We start from the raw sequence: 16,067 nt of genomic DNA on the forward strand, positions 1-16,067 counted from the left end.
AGAGACATTGAAATTGGGTGAACTATGTTCACTTTATTTCACATTAAGTATTGCAGTAGTATTAACACGCAGATTGTGAAATTGAGGACAAGCACTAGAACGTGTTTTTGTTTTTTACAATTAAAATGGTCAGTTACCATACTATTGTTTGCAAAAAGTAAATTGAATTTTAAATAAACGCCGCCCTCGAATAAACATCGCACTTGAATCACGAAAATTTTAATAAACGCCGCGGCGTTTAATTGAATAAACATGATAAGTGAAAACACTTTATTAGCTCTATATTTAAGAGAGCTCCTTTGTAAGAAAATTTTATAAGAGTTGTTTACAGTCTCTTGGACCAAGTTCTATCCAGCAATCTTTCGATGAAAGAATTTATAATTGGTGCCAATCCTGATCTTCCTGCAGCCAGCTAATTTCCCCAAGGTCTTGAAACAGGTAAGAAATCGACAATCATCTCTTCATATCTGGGGCTCTTCTGACTCGTCATTAAGTACTAGGCCTTTGCGGAAGTAGGCATCCGCCGGCACACATTACCATTTTAGAGTTATCCACAACAACTTTGTTTACCTCGCCCCTATTGTGTCCCCACCTCCCCCCCATTCTCCAATCCCCCCCCCCACCCCACCAACCTCCCGTTCAGGAAGCTTTCAGTGATCAAATTTCATTGAATGGCTCTGCAGCTCGCAACAGAAATAAAAAAACAATGCCTAATAATTTTTTTTGTCTTGGTTTTTAATGAAAGAGAGACGCTCGAAATTTTGAAGTAATGAAAATCAAAGGGCTCTTGGAGCCAGCTCATTCATGTTATGGCTTAGGTTTGAATTGATTTCTTGGACCTGCTGAATATAGGTGCAGATGAATTCGGTTTATGTGAACTTTCAAGACTTTGGGAATAAATTTTCTTTTATTTTTGGGCAGTTGTGTGATAAGAAAACTTGTGCATTCCTAGTGATGGGGATCGGAAAAAAGTTTGTGTGGGCTGGAGGTGGGATGGGCAGAGGTCATTAGGCAGACTTTTCGCCGACTCTTCATAGAGTACGAAGAGCTCCAAGCGTGTTCAGGGTGGCTCTTGAGAAAGACGATTTTAGAAGGTTTTTAGTGATCTAGGAATTCCGTGTTACAGGAAATTGGGTCGCGTCAAGGTTGAAAGGCGTTGCATCAAGGTTGAAAATGGGCCTTTAACTTGTAACTGTAGGATAAAAAGAGGCTCCGATAACAACATTGAAATAAACAAATTCTCCCAGAGTACCATTCTTTTTTATTATGATAGATTAAGTATGCATCATTGCAACAAGATTTCTTTTCCAGATTGCAGGAAAATGCGTTTCTGGGAGACTTATCTTTTAAAAAATTTCCCGGGGGAGCATGCCCCCGGACCCCCCTAGAGGTTCGGGCCTTCGGCCCTCAATTTTCAAGGGAACCTGCCTACTTTAAAGGCAGTGCCCTTTTACTTCAAAGTTGTTTAAGTTAGCGACTTGTTCACTTTGATTGCCGCAGCAATACATATAGCACCCGCAGCACTAATACCATTACCTCACAAATCCAAATTGGTTAGCGTCTTGTTCACTTTCGTTGCCTCAGAAATACATGTAGCACCCGCAGCACTAATACCATTCCAAGACAAATCCAAATTGGTTAGCGTCTTGTTCACTTTGATTGCCTCAGCAATACATGTAGCACCCGCAGCACTAATATCATTGCCAGACAAATCCAAATTGGTTAGCGTCTTGTTCACTTTGATTGCCTCAGCAATACATGTAGCACCCGCATCACTAATATCACATTCAGACAAATCCAAATTGGTTAGATTCAAACCAGTTCCAAACGACTTCAATAAATGCGAGTGAAAATCACTTTTTTCTCTTTTGCATTCGTTGATGGCCTCCAATGCAATTTTTGCACCATGGCCTTCATTTTTGTTGACTTCATTTGTTAAACTCTTTACAAGAGCCACAACCTGTTCATCGCATTCCATGGCCAAAATTCCACATGAAAACAAAAGTATTTGTTTAAGTTCAACGAAATACCTTGGATCGGAAACTAGTTCTTCAGGTTTCATCTCCTTGCTTTGAATCTGAGAACAAATGAAGAATGCTGCGAAGAATTCTTGAAAACTTTTATGTAAGAAGGCATAGTGCAGTGTTTGTCTCAGTTTGCTGCCACCAGGCTGCACTGACAGAAATCCAAATTCCGTCAGGTCTTTTGCATGGTTTCTCAATTCACTTTCATTAAAATCCAACTTATCGTCAAGTAAACCATTCAACGCTACCTTTCCAAGGTGATTCAATTGCGGTTTGTAATGGTTTGTCAAGTCTTCAATCTTTTCTAGTAGTCCCTTCCTTTTTCTATATCTTCTCAAAACACATTCAACCATATCCAAGTACAGTTGAGCTCTGCTTTCGGGGAGTGTGCCCTCAAACTCTTCGCATAAAAGGCAAAGAAGTGCTGTGTTTAGAGGATTGGCCGCTATTTCTCTCAGGTTTTTATCTCGCGACATCCGTTGCGAGAGCTTGGTGGCTAAATCCGTCCTTTCTTTAAAGTACTTGGTGACAAATCCTTTCACATGCTCTTCAGTAAATCCTTCGATCTGAAGCAGCACGTCACAACATTTTCTCACCTCTTTTCCAGCTTCGTGTCTTGCTGTTGCAACTATGTGGCATTTGGGGAGCACTCTTCCTTCAATTAATTCGGAAAACATCGACAATTTACTGGACGGTAACTCATCCAATCCATCCAATATCAATAAAATGCTGGACTGATTTTCACGAATAAAATGAAAGAATTGTTGTTTGACTTCTTCATGGATGTCTCGGGGCAGAAGCTGATCATCAATAGCTTCCCAAACGTCAGAATGGATATCTCGACATTTCAGTAACAATACCACTTTAAATGCTGTTGAGCCGCAGCCCTGAGGTTCTTGCTGTTTTGTGGCCCAGTCGTAGGCGTACTTTTTACAATAGGTGGTTTTTCCCATACCAGGTTCTCCTTCAATCAACACTGTTCTCGGCGCTGAACACTCTTCATACGGGTCTAGTATTGACGACATGTCAACAAATACGTTACTGATTTCTCCTCTCGTTTTCTTTCTTCTGACCACTTTGAGCCGTGTAAAAATATTTCCAAGAAAAAACTGAAACTCTTCACACCATGGAAATGGCGAGAGCCATCCCTCGCGAGTCTTGTAAAGCTGGCGAATTCCATTGATAAGCTCAGTCGGATCAAAAATACCTAGCAGTAGCAAAATAAGTAAGAAATCTAATGAATGCAGCATTCAAAATTGTGGTGCCTCTCTGGTATTCGGCACTGGATTTAAATAAGTGAATGAGTACGATACCGTTGCCAAAGAAATTACTTGGACGATGCAAAAAGCTTTTAGTGTATGATTCATGCTTACTGATTAAAAGCCATTTAGATTATGAATTCAGGTAAACCTAATCTGTTTGTTCGGCTTTAAGGGTGTCTGACAGTGAAACTCTGTCGTAAAATAAATTACTCGGGAGATAAATATTCATATCATTGGAGCCGTAGTCTGAGAAAGGCTTTTTCGGGATTTACCGAGACTACGAACAAATAAATGGAAACCAAACAACGCCTTTGGGCCTTCTTTGTCACGCGGTTTCATCAAAAGTGCTGCAGAAAACCGGGGGCTCGCCTGCGATGAAGTGGGAGGTTTTTCCTACAGTCTTTTCCTTAGGAACCTATTTTACTCAAGACGATCCTCATTCAACTATTTTCCCATGTAGAATTGAATACTCCACAATATGAGCGTAGGAAGGGTTTAGTTATTTTATTCAGAAATATGCGGATTACATCTAATGCTACTAGGTATTCGGCATTGAATTTAAATTAGCGAATGAGTACGACACCACTGCCAAAGAAATTACTTGGACGATGAAAAAGGTATCAATGTATGATTCATGTCAATTTACTGACCAAAAGCTATTTGGCTTGTAAATGCAGTGGAACCTGCTCTGTTAATTTCTAACATCGAGCCAATGTTAATGCCAATGTTTTCGTTAAAACTGTAATTCGTTTTATTTCGTTCTCCACTCTAATCAAAATATAAAGTTTTCCAGGCTAATTACGGGTGAAAGTTTGAACAATTGGAGGGAATGAAAGCACACCGTAGAGATTATTCCAGAGATTGTCTAAATTGAAAAACTGAATCTCTTTAACATAGGATGATCTCTCCCTCTCTCACATACAGGCCATGTTGACTACGGCGAAATTTGCGGTTAAGCAGGATAACTTTTATTGTATAATTCAACTTACCTTCATCCTTGCTTTCTCCCACTGAGGCTGTCAAAGTACACAGCTTTTCCTTCACTTCTTTCAGTTCGCTGTCCATCTTTACCATTTCGCCTATCATTTTCTCAACAGACCCTTTCGTGGAATAACATTGGAACTTTTAGTCCGAGTGAGAGTCACTTTATTCATTAAAAGTTAACTAAATAGATCCTTTTCCCTTCCTCTGTTGTTGTTGTTTTTTTAAATTTTATACAATATTCGAAAAAAACTTATGGCTCGGCTATAGCGGTTTCTGATAGTGAAACTCGGGAGATAAATATTGAGTTAACCTCCTTCATTTCGATCTCTATCTTCTCAGTTGTGTCTCTGAAGTCACGTAGCGAATCTGCATTAGTAAGAAAGATAAGCGCAATTTCATAAGCAAATTTACATCACAAATTCACATAAACGTGCAGATAAACAATGATACCTATGTCAATATCTACTCGATTCTGAACAGATCAAACTCAATAAGACGCTTAGAAATCACAAAAGTGCACTCCAGCAGTTGTACACGAGTACCCACGAACAGACAAAGATACTGCCGATGAAAACACAGTGTGGACATTTGGGTTTAATTCTTAATTTTTCACATGAGGTGAGCGACCTCATTTTTCGACCTTATGTGACCTCATGTAATGAATGTACTAGACCTACGGTATTTCTGTGAACATAAGCCTTTGCTTTATCATCTAGACTTAATCCCCTATCGTTATTGAAGCTGCCAAAGAAATATTTATTTTTTGGTGAATATTTTTGTCCGACATACTTTTCCTTCCTGTATGTCGAAAAGTAGCATCAAAACAAAGACAGTTTTAACAATGACTGATATGACACAATCTACTGAGCTTCAAGCTTTTAAAAGACCAAAGGATGGTTATAAAGTTACTGTAAAAATTTCCTTGTGTATTTATGTTGTTCTATCTTGAGACGAACTCAAAGTCCGGCAAAATTTACTTTATAGCGACTATGAAATGTACATGGTGCGCCTACTTGTCGCCACCGTTAATTGGCGTAAATCACTACAATTTGTAAAAAGTCTAACATAACACTCTTACATTGTTTATTTATGATTTTATTAGCTGTTTCGATGATCACGTTAATCATGCTCTACCACGTTCCAGCCAGATTTGAGTTTCAGTTTATTTATCTTCTCTAACTTATTATATCAGTGCGTGACAAGCGTGACAGAGAAATTCAAAGGACAAAAGGAGGGGAAACAAATTTGGGTGACTTGCCGCTGTTTGTTTGATGCATGCTGACATTAGATCTTAAGAAATTTACCTACAATCTGATTTATTTGTCTCAATCTACTAACATGTCAGGTTCCATAAAGGGTTAAAAACAACAACAACAACAACAACAACAAAAAACAGAACCATAAACATATGTGCTGGTATTTATCACCTCCCTTTCCATTCCAATAGTTTCACCATCAAAATACAGTCACACATGTAGTACTGGATTAATCAATTTTTTTAGTTTAAAAGAATTTGATTTGTTTCTTATTGGCCCAGGAACATATATCAAATCACTTCAAATCACTTTGGCAGATGTCATTAGCCTCTGAATTTTCCATATTTTGGTGGTGTTACATAAACCAAGCTAACTATAGAAAACAGGCCAGTTCACGGGGCTCATGGAGTGAATTGTCATTCATCATTACATCACTCAATTTAACCACAAGTTTCTTCTCCCATCACCTTTAGACACTTACTGGTATGTAAACTCAAAATAAGGGTAACTTAATTTCCTCTTTGTCAACTATTACTGATTAAATCATGTTGATTTATAATTCATACAAAAATATGCTGAGGGAACTTAGATCTAAGTCAGACATATCCTTGTAAACAGAGAAGATTGAGACAGGAAGCAATACCTGCATTAAAGTGAGGCCAATCTTGGAATATGACTGGATCATTCAAAATGTTGGCCACAACAGAAGCTGCCATCACACAGGCAATTTCATTCCATTTCTTACTTGAAGAGTGCGTTTCATCTACAAAGTCTTTGATGCCCTTGACTACCACCCATTCTGTCTTAAAATCATGGGCTGCTGCATACACTCCTAAAAAACAAAACAAATAAACAGTAATGTCTGTTAACTATATCTTAAGCTTATTTTCTTCGCATCTTTAAAATACATGTAATTGTTCAATCAAAGCTCACGAAGAGTCACACTCTAGCTGCACTCTTGCTGTTGTAAACATGCACATTGCAGAAAGACATTAGTTGGAACAGAAACCTAATTTTTTTCAACCAGTAATCAAAAAAAATTGTACACTGAGACTGTAAAACTATTCTTCAGGCTTCATCTTGTTTCATATAAAGTAACTTTCAATATTTTTTAAAAGACAAAGTTTTGTCAGTTAGAGTTAACCCTTTCACTCCTAAGATCTCTTTAATGATCCTCTTTAACACTTTAACTCCCAAGATCTGATTGTTAATTCTCCCTTCTAGCTGCTACACATTTCCTTGTAAATTGGTTACAAAAAAATTGGATGTTTTATCAAGGTAATTTTATCTTTTACCTGATGAGTTTCAGTATTCTCACTACCTGTTTGCTGGATAACGTATGGATATTATAGGGAGAAGTTACATGTTAATCACTTCTAAGAGTTAAAGGGTTAATGTATGTCATAAAATTCCTATGATGTTAGTTAGGAGAATTTAGTTTTGGATCAACCAATAATCCCCTAGTTCACACTTTTTTCTTTTCCCATTACTTGTCTGCTTAATATCATATTGAAACTGTAAGGAGAAATTCTATCTTGGTCACTGATGGGAGTTTCAGGGTTAACAGGGACTGTGATACTATTCCTCAACTCTCAAACTATTGAACAAGATACTTTCTACATTTTTCATGTGACAAATTTAAAATAATTCATGACACCCTAATGGAGCAAATTCAATCTAGTTATCCAGAAGAAGTCTCAGTCACCTTCACCTGTGAAATAATCTTCTCACCCAGCCAAACATCAAATCCCTTTAAATACAAGATACACAATTCCTGCAAATTTGGCATGTTATATGGTGTATGCTTGGACCAGCAGAGACAATACCAGAGCAGTGTTTTTCAAAACATTTGCTACATGTGCAAAAGTGCTTGGCTCATCAATTATTTGTATTATTATGATTCTCACCTCCACCTTCCATTTCAACTGCAATTGCTTCAGGATGTTTCCTAATCATATCTCTGTTTGCCTCTGAGATACTCAGAACCACTCCATCACAGTGCACTTTGGCATTATATTCATCAGCATTTTGTAAAGGTGCCTTCCACCCATCAGCCACATGTTTGATCAGGTTACCAATATCTCTGCTGGGGGGAGTTTTGTATACAGCTGTTATCAGCTTTGCTGAAACAACCACATCTCCTAACTTGACCTTTTTGCTATTCAAACCACTGCAGGCACCAACAGAAAAGATAGCCTTGGGTCTCAGTACTGAGATGGCATCTTTTGAAACTGACAAAGAACCCTGAGGAACATCAGGACCTTTGGAGCACCTCATCAATGCAATTTTCATTTTGTTTCCTTGATCATCACCCATGCACCCAAAGTACACAGGGCCAGTACTGATGTGATAACTCTTGAAGGGTTCCTTCAGGTAGGCAAAGCAGCTTAAGAACTCACAGTCCTCCACTGCTAATAAAAGAATATCAACAGGAAGTTCAACATTACTCCAGGCAAAAGAAGTTTTTGGTAGATCACTCATCAATGGAAGTGTAACATTAAGCTCTGGTGGGCTTGCATTGCTATTCTGTGCTGATGTAGTTTCCCCTGACATCTTTACTGTCTCTGAAAAAGAAGAACGTAGTATTTCATTTTTTTTCCATTCATTTATTAGAAGTTATTAGCAGATCCAAAAGAAAATCAACAGACAATGAAGAAAAAGAAAAGAAAACTGGTAATGAATAATAATTAAGTCAATGTACCTGTGACCCTGCATAAAACATTTTAAGCCCACACTAACTGATTTCACAGTAGAAAATTACACAGGCATACTTGAAGGAAAAAAAAAACACCTCCAAGTGCTCCCCTTTTTTCTCTGAGTTTGCATGGTTGTGTCATTCACTGAGTTTCATCATCTTTTACTCAAATAATCAGGCTTTAAATCTATCATCTTCAGTACAGAATTATATCTTGACTATGAATTTTTTCATAGACTTAATTCATAACATCAAGAAAAAAACACAAAACTTTACTTACTTATACAGTGTACCTATGAATTTCCACACAGAAATTTTGGAGGTAATTTCTTTTATTTCATGATCCACTATATCTAACATTAATCACACAAAAGAGACAAGTTAAAACTTAAAATCAACAAAAGTATATCACACAAACCTTCATTCCCTGAATTTTGTTCGTATATCTCAATGGAACTCTCCAGGTCATCTTCCCTCCTGGCCTTTTTTACCATTTCATCTTCATGTGATTTGTCTGTGATGCAGTCTTCATCCTTCAACCACTCTTTAAAAAGCTCCTGGTAGTCCTTCTCACTATCAGCATCCATACAATCAATTTCAAGATAATTGATAACATCACGATAGCGGGCCCCACCAATACACTGAAAGGTGTCTCTGATGTCATTCCAGTAGGAACTGAAAGTTGGATCATCAACTGAACCACTAGTAACATGACTGTAAACTCTGTCTCTGAGGATCTTGATGCGAGTGATATCAGCTGCTGGAGAGGTGTCTGTTGCCAGAAGGTCATCCTGGCCAGAGGCAGGGAAAGTCAGACCCCAAATATTCCTCAGAAGAAATACCAGTAGGAAGGTGTCAAAGTCCCTTGAGCAAACTGAAGATTTGAAAGCAGGATACAGTTTGCGCCACTGGGAAGTACTCAGGACTCTCTTCTTTCGCAGTGTTTGCAATTTTGCATGATTTTTGGGATCACTCAGAACTGTGTGAAGATTTCCTGGTGGACATATTCTGTCAAAGATCTCCCTCAGCACACATGATCCAACATCAACAAGAAGGTGACAGAGCCGTGCATAATTGGAGGTCTCTTTGGTAGAAGGATGCAATGGGGTGGCAGAAGCCATGAAATCAAGTCCTCTGTAAAGAAATGCTTGTAATTAATACATGGAAGGCAAAATAACAGAGCACACACAAAAATCATTGCTTTGTTCTAACTTTGCAACACCATAATATTACAGCACTCCAAAAATGAGTTAAATATCGCACAACAGATCATTAAAATAAGTTTGCTGCATCTTCCATTTTAATCCTTTAACCTCTAAGAGCTGTGATTGGCTTCTAATTTCTCCTTACAGTATCAACCTTGAATCAAATGTATGGGTCACAAGAATAAAGGAGATCAGCAAAAATTTAAAAAGTTCCTGATTCTCACGTCACACTTTATCTATTTTCTCATATTCAATATACAAAATATTCCTTTGACTTGCAAATAGTAGATGCTAATCCAGGCAGGGTAATTTTTTTACCTGGGGTTACCATCAACAAAATAGGGTGCCTTCCACAAAAATCATCCTAATCATACTACTACTAGAGAAACTGAAAAAATACACTAAAGCTTATAGAGAAAAGATTATGGAAATAGAAATTTTTTTTACAGTTTTTGTTTTGGTAGGCACATGTAATCATTTAAACACAACATTGATGGCATTTGTTTTACTGAATTACCAGCCTCCACATTACCCCAGACCTCACAACAAACTTGACAGTATCACTCAGAAGATAACAGGCTGTGATTGGCATCTAATTTCTCCTTACAGTATCACCCTTGAATCAAATGTATGGGTCACAAGAATAAAGGAGATCATCAAAAAGTTAAAAGTTTCTGAATTTCCCATGTCACACTTTATCTGTTTTCTCATATTCAATATACAAAATATTACTTTAACTTACAGATGGCAGATGCTAATCCAGGTGGGGCAATGTGTTACTTAAGATTGCTGTTAACAAAATAGGGTGCCTTCCAGGCTAACAAGGTGTCTGAGACAATTTTGATATTCTTATTAGTTCCTGAGAAACCTATTGTGAAGTTGGACAATGGGAAATATTGCATGTGTCAATGTGGTCATGCTGCTGACCAATGAAACACAACATGAAAGCCCCTGGCAGGCCTCCTGACAAAGAGCTCCTTTAAAATTTTCAAGAAAGGTCATTTCATGAAAAACGTAAATTAAACATAATTCAAACATCACCAAGCAAGCTGAGGAAAATGAATTAACTTCAATTTCTTTGGCTTGGGCTCTCTCTACCAACTTTTAGTTTACTGTTCTAGGCTGTTTGATGAAGCCTCTCATTACTCAACATTTTGTGAAAGGTGCTAGAGATTCCTAGTGAATATGCAGTGCAAGATGTGATGTAAACAATATATGTAAATTGAGATCCTGGATGAAAGCCTGCAGAAAAACATCAACACTCTGCTGGAGGCCTTTCCATTTATGACACCTTTTGTTCTTCAGGTCAGGTTTCCTGAAACATTCTTTCAGCCATATCTTGCCTCCTTTCTAAGATTTTTGTTTGGCAAATTAAGCTTTTAAGTGGTTAAAACTAGTTTCCCTAACTTAGGATAAAAAATGAAATTTGGAACATTTTTAGCAGATTCTGTTGACAGTAAATAAGAAAATATTACATAAAAAAGATTAAAAGATACACAAGAAAAGAAAAAGGAAAATGAAAGACATTCATTGTAAAAGATAAAAAGTTGTCGAGTATCTAAGTGCACTAAAGATATTGAACAACGGCAAGTTTAATTTGTTTCAATTTTGCAGTGTTTGAATTTAACCATTATCTCATCAGGCTTGAAAGAAGAATTTTCAGTCCCTAGAATATTGAGACCAGCTCTTTTGTTTCTTTTAAGAAGGATTTCTTTGAAAAATTTTTCTATTCGTTAAGCATCTCATTCCAGATTTTGACACCTGGAGTATTTAATTCTAAAGAGTAGTGATGTTGATGAGTAAGTATAGATGTAATGATATTGTTTAATGTTCTCACAAAAATTTTCATGATGATAGATGGTGCTCTGTTGTTATGAACATCAAGCTTTAATTTACATACAGCTAGCTTCCCAAAAGAGGAAGGCAATAGGTAGAATTTTTGCATTTATAAATAAGGAGAGAGCATGTTCTTTTCTGTCAGGAAAGTAGATTAAACACAATACTTGCTCTTGGAGACAAATTTTGTTTACAGTATATTTTTTGGATGCATTACCTCAAGCAGTGAGTTAATAGTTATATTGGGTAAAATTAAGGATTTATAGATATTTAGGAGGACAGATGATGGAACAAAGTATCTCAGCTTAGCAATCATTTGTATGGTCTTTCTTATTTTAGCAATAACACAGTCAACACAGTTTTTCTAAGAAAGGTTTTCATCGATTAAACACTTATAAAATAATAAATGTAGCTCTTATATTCTAAACTGACTTTTCTATTTGTTTCACTATCAAATATACTTCTTTGACAAATTCTCCTTGTCTGTTCCATAGGAAATGTCAAGAGAACAGTGTAGAGAATATGAATACCAATGTCTTAGGGTGTTAAGGGTTAAAAGTCAAATGGAGTAGGGGGAACCCACACAATTACACAACACTCACACTACACTACTTTACTACCTTCAAGACTGAGATTATCACCTGCATAATTAGCCTTCAAATGGGATGCAGCAGGCATCACCATCCTTAGAGGAAATGGGGGCATACTACCCCCAAAAACTATGAAAAAGAATATGAAGTCGCTATGGAATACATTAGTCTAAGCAAGCATTTCCACTGCTGGAAAGACTTTGAAGCAAGTCAGAGGGAACAAGGAGTAAATTATATTTAAAAGGATAATTAATTTCAAGTTATTTAACGAAAGCCGTGATTTGCCGTAAGAAACAATAGTTTCAGCTTGAGAACATAAAATTAAATTTGTTTTCATGAGACTCACACTCAATGTGAAAGACTTGAGAGCTTTGACTAGCGCTTTTAAGTGGGGCAGCTTATAAGCAGCAGTTTTCAATGTTTTTGGAGTAAAGGTACATGCATCAGTTGTTCCTTTCGCTCAAAATTAAGGAATGTATCATGTTAATCACAGCAAGCCAGCGGTAAACTAGAAAATTGATTTTCAACAACTACTTTGAAAACATATTTCTAGTTTGGAAGCACAAATGAATTCGGCCACAACGGTATTTTGATCGATTTTCATCCCACGGGAACTGAAAAACTGTTCAATGTTTTGCTAGTATTAATTGAAGTAAAATAAAATTTTTACGGCATCAGGCATCCGCGATCTGATGGGCCACCAGGCAAAGCTGATGCCCTTCAAAAAGTTGACTGTAATTTTCAGGATTTCAGTCAGAATATGTTTTTCATGAGTTACAAGAGACGGAGGAGATACAGTATTATATATAATAATGAATGTAAAAACATTATGTGTTGGTCTCACCAAAAATAAGCGAATGGTTGGCGAATACGAAGATGTCTCAAAAAAACATGCAGAAGTGGTTATCGATCGGAAGCACTAATCCACGAGTTAAAACCATTTGTCTTTTAAAACACATATTTTTCAGCTGGAAGTCGAGCGAATTCAGCCAGATTCGACAAAATGATAACAAATAAGTGAATTAACACCACAAACTACCGAATAAAGCGATGTCAATAATAACTATGAGCTCTAATTCGAAAAATACGACCATCTATTTCACTAACAAGCAGAAGGTGCTGACAGGAGAACCTAAATCCACGAGTCAAAGCCATTCGTCTTTTAAAATACATATTTAATAGCTACCAGCCGAGCGAATCAAGCCAAATTCGACAAAATGATAACAAATAAGTGAATCATCATCAAAAACTACTGAATACAGTGACCTCAAGGGTAACTATGAGCTCCAATTCGAAAAATACGAGCATCTCTTCAACAAACAGGAAGTGCTGACCGAAGCACTAAGCTACGAGGGTTAAGACAAGACCCTCTATAGCAATAACGTGAATCAAGTTGAAAAGTATGTATATTGGTAAACAAATGACTTTACCTTGGCGAAAATCGTCCGCTAAGAAACGTCAAACAAGTCTTTCAAAATAGAGATCAACCACATCCTACCCGCACCTAAACCATGTTAGAAACTCCTGTACGAATAGTCTTCGGGCTTTTGCCTAATGCGAGAAGGATAACCGAGGAAGACTAGAAACGAGTTTCCGGGAGATTCAATTCTCTATATGGCGGACTATTCAATTTTCTAATAAACAGTCAAGCAACGTTGCCGAACAAGACACGTACCTTACTCCGATAATTACTGATTAAAAGCCGTAATTGTGACCAACTCGAAAGCTTATTAGCTACTTTGGTCACTGTACACGATTAAATATTCTTTCTTCTGGTTAATTTCTGTTTGAGGTTTTTCTATATCATTGTAAATCATGTTATGTTAAGTTATTTTTTCTGTAAACAGTGTGAAATAATAAACTTGAACGTAATTTGGAGTAAATTCTTTGGCGATACCATACCATGATAACTTGTGCTGATGTGGTGTGGAAAAAGCCACTCAGGTGTGGAATCTCGCCCAATTTCCGCCTCAGTTGATAACTGAACACTTCCGAAGTTATCAGCCGTTTTCATCAAATTTCCCTTGCTTTGACTCGAGGGCTCTTTTGTGAGGCTTCACAGGATGTCCCCAGAGCTATACCTGGAAGAAATTTTGGAAATTTGAATGAAACGAAGTTTGTTCTCCGCATGATTACCTGATTAGAACTCAAAACATTTATTCACCTCACTGATGAGCTGAACAAAGAATGACGAAAAAACGTAACATTTTCGGTTTGACGTAAACTTCGTGCCTAATCTATCTGTTTACTAAACACACCTCAAGGTTAACGATAGTGTCAGTAGTTAGTCCCTTCTGTTGATTTGAACCAAAATTTCTCTGTTTCTACAGATTGCCTGTTATCGCATCGAAATTGTTCTGATCCTTATGCTTATGTAGCATTTGACATTTTTGAGAATGGAAACCCTTCAGAAATAACCAGCGCAACATTGGACCTCTCATGAACTGTTGCTGGGTTGTATGGTGGACCTTACAGGGAGGCATGAAAGCAGTGGGGAGGGGGTTGGGGAGAGGAGAATCAAACAGAGAATGCTTTTTCTTTTTGTGTGAGAAGTATGAATGGCACCTCTAACAGAAGAACTTGTCAGGTGGGAGGGAAGGCACAGTGTGCTATACTTTTGTTTAAATGATAAAACATTATAATTTCCTGGTATCTAGAAGCCAAACCTTATTTAGAAAATTGCCATCAAACTTACCCTCGTTTGATTTTCGTTCGGCCACCTTAACCTCGGACGTCATCAGTATAACTGCGGTGCACTGCAAATACCTTGCATTTGACGACTTGTTTTAGGTTTGCATAGAAACGAACGTGGTTTAGCCATAACTAAATCTGAGGTGTAATTCAAATCATCCAACTGCAAACCTTATAACAATTCCCTTTGGTTCGGATTATGCGTTGATAGAATGAACCACTTGAGATCGAGGTTCGTCGACATGACATGATTTGCGCGCTCAATTGGACACGCATATCATCTGTAGACAGTCTAGACATGCTGTGATACGCTTCAAACAGACGCCCCTTTTTGTTTATTTTACTCAATAATTTAACCGTTACACCCTAATATCAGTATGCATATTCTCCATGCTGCTCTCTATGCATTTTTCAAGGTGCTGATAAGGAGAATTTGTTTAACAATCAAGAGTTTTTTAAATGGTGATCATTTCCTTTATTCTCATGACCTTAATGTTAGATTCAGAGGTGATCTTGTAAGGAGAAATTTGATGCTAATCACTCCAAGGGGTTAAAGGGTAAAGGTTTCTTGTCCAAAATCCCCACCCCCCACCCCAAGGGATCGAACTCTCACCAGGTTATTGTTGTCTGAAATAATGTGCCAGTGTTTCATAAGAATCTTTTTGACATTCTGGTTAGCAGGGTTGAAAATTCTAACGAACGGGAAAATCTTTTTAGATGATTTCGGTTTGTTTCTCATAGCCGTGTTGCGTGATGAGAACTGGGCATCGGCAACGACCTTTTGGACGAGGTCCTGAAGGTAGCTTCGTTCTATAAGGCGAGATAAAAATTCTTTCTTCCTTGGCTCAAAAGATTCTTTAACCGAGTTTGTTCTCAGTAAGCGTAGTGCCTCTCATTTTACAAAACCCTTCTTAACCGTTTAGCCCCTAAGAGTGACTAGCATCTAATTTCTCATTACAATATTACCCTTTAGTCACGCACTAAGGTCATGAGAATTATGGAAATGATCAACAACCACAGAAGCTCTGGATCATTAAGCTAATTCTCCTTTGTCAGCACCTTAGGAAATGTATAGAGAACAGTGTGGAGAGTATGCATACTGATGTTAGGGTGAAAAGAGAACAGTGTGGAGAGTATGCATACTGATGTTAGGGTGTAAAGGGTTAACACTGAGAAGGTGGCGTGAAGATAACTGTGTGTATCTTGGAACGTTTCTGTCGGCCTAAATATGTTTAAAAATCAACGATTTTGCTATCGGTTAATCGCGGTCCATTAAACACTTCAGTATCGAGAAAAACAATTTTTTTTTTATGACTGTTCATTCGTGAATCTAAAGGTGGCGCGGAATTAGTTAGCAAACTCAATGAAGTTGTTGCTTTCGGTTTCGGGAATGGTCCACACACAAAAATGTCATCAATATGTCTTTTCCAAAGAAATGGTTTCTGTGGGCTTGTAGCCAGTTTGTAGCTGTTTCTCAATAAGAGCCATGAATATAACTGCAAAAGCTACCGTTATTTTTTTCCA

The 16,067-nt window shown here is 37.4% G+C and overlaps 1 protein-coding gene across 3 annotated transcripts; it reads right to left on the reverse strand.

The window, feature by feature from the left end:
- Window positions 1-1,222: 1,222 nt before the first annotated feature.
- Window positions 1,223-13,400, reverse strand: LOC131786396 (protein NLRC3-like). Of its 3 annotated transcripts, none has more exons than XM_066168056.1 (6): window positions 8,776-9,144; window positions 8,640-8,695; window positions 7,434-8,090; window positions 6,170-6,358; window positions 4,276-4,386; window positions 1,223-3,231 (listed from the first exon to the last, which is right to left on the reverse strand). In XM_066168056.1, exons 1-6 carry the CDS (start codon window positions 9,009-9,011, stop codon window positions 1,538-1,540), a joined length of 2,943 nt encoding a protein of 980 aa, XP_066024153.1. In that variant the 5' UTR covers window positions 9,012-9,144; the 3' UTR covers window positions 1,223-1,537. The 3 variants fall into 3 exon arrangements, with proteins under 3 accessions (XP_066024153.1, XP_066024152.1, XP_066024151.1); XM_066168054.1 differs by adding an exon at window positions 13,283-13,400 and having other exon boundaries at window positions 1,224-3,231; window positions 8,640-9,355; XM_066168055.1 differs by having other exon boundaries at window positions 8,640-9,675.
- Window positions 13,401-16,067: the final 2,667 nt, after the last annotated feature.

This window comes from Pocillopora verrucosa, chromosome 6, assembly GCF_036669915.1.
Source record: "Pocillopora verrucosa isolate sample1 chromosome 6, ASM3666991v2, whole genome shotgun sequence".
NCBI lineage: Eukaryota > Metazoa > Cnidaria > Anthozoa > Scleractinia > Pocilloporidae > Pocillopora > Pocillopora verrucosa.

Bases quoted from the DNA above. Each gene is read 5' to 3' on its own strand.
- LOC131786396 (XM_066168055.1), bottom strand. From the start codon at position 9,342: ATGGCTTCTGCCACCCCATTGCATCCTTCTACCAAAGAGACCTCCAAT. The intron at 8,091-8,639 runs GTTTGTGTGATA...CTTCTTTTTCAG, and splicing joins ACAAAATTCAGGGAATGAAG to AGACAGTAAAGATGTCAGGG. The intron at 3,232-4,275 runs GTAAGTTGAATT...TGCTACTGCTAG, and splicing joins GGGAGAAAGCAAGGATGAAG to GTATTTTTGATCCGACTGAG.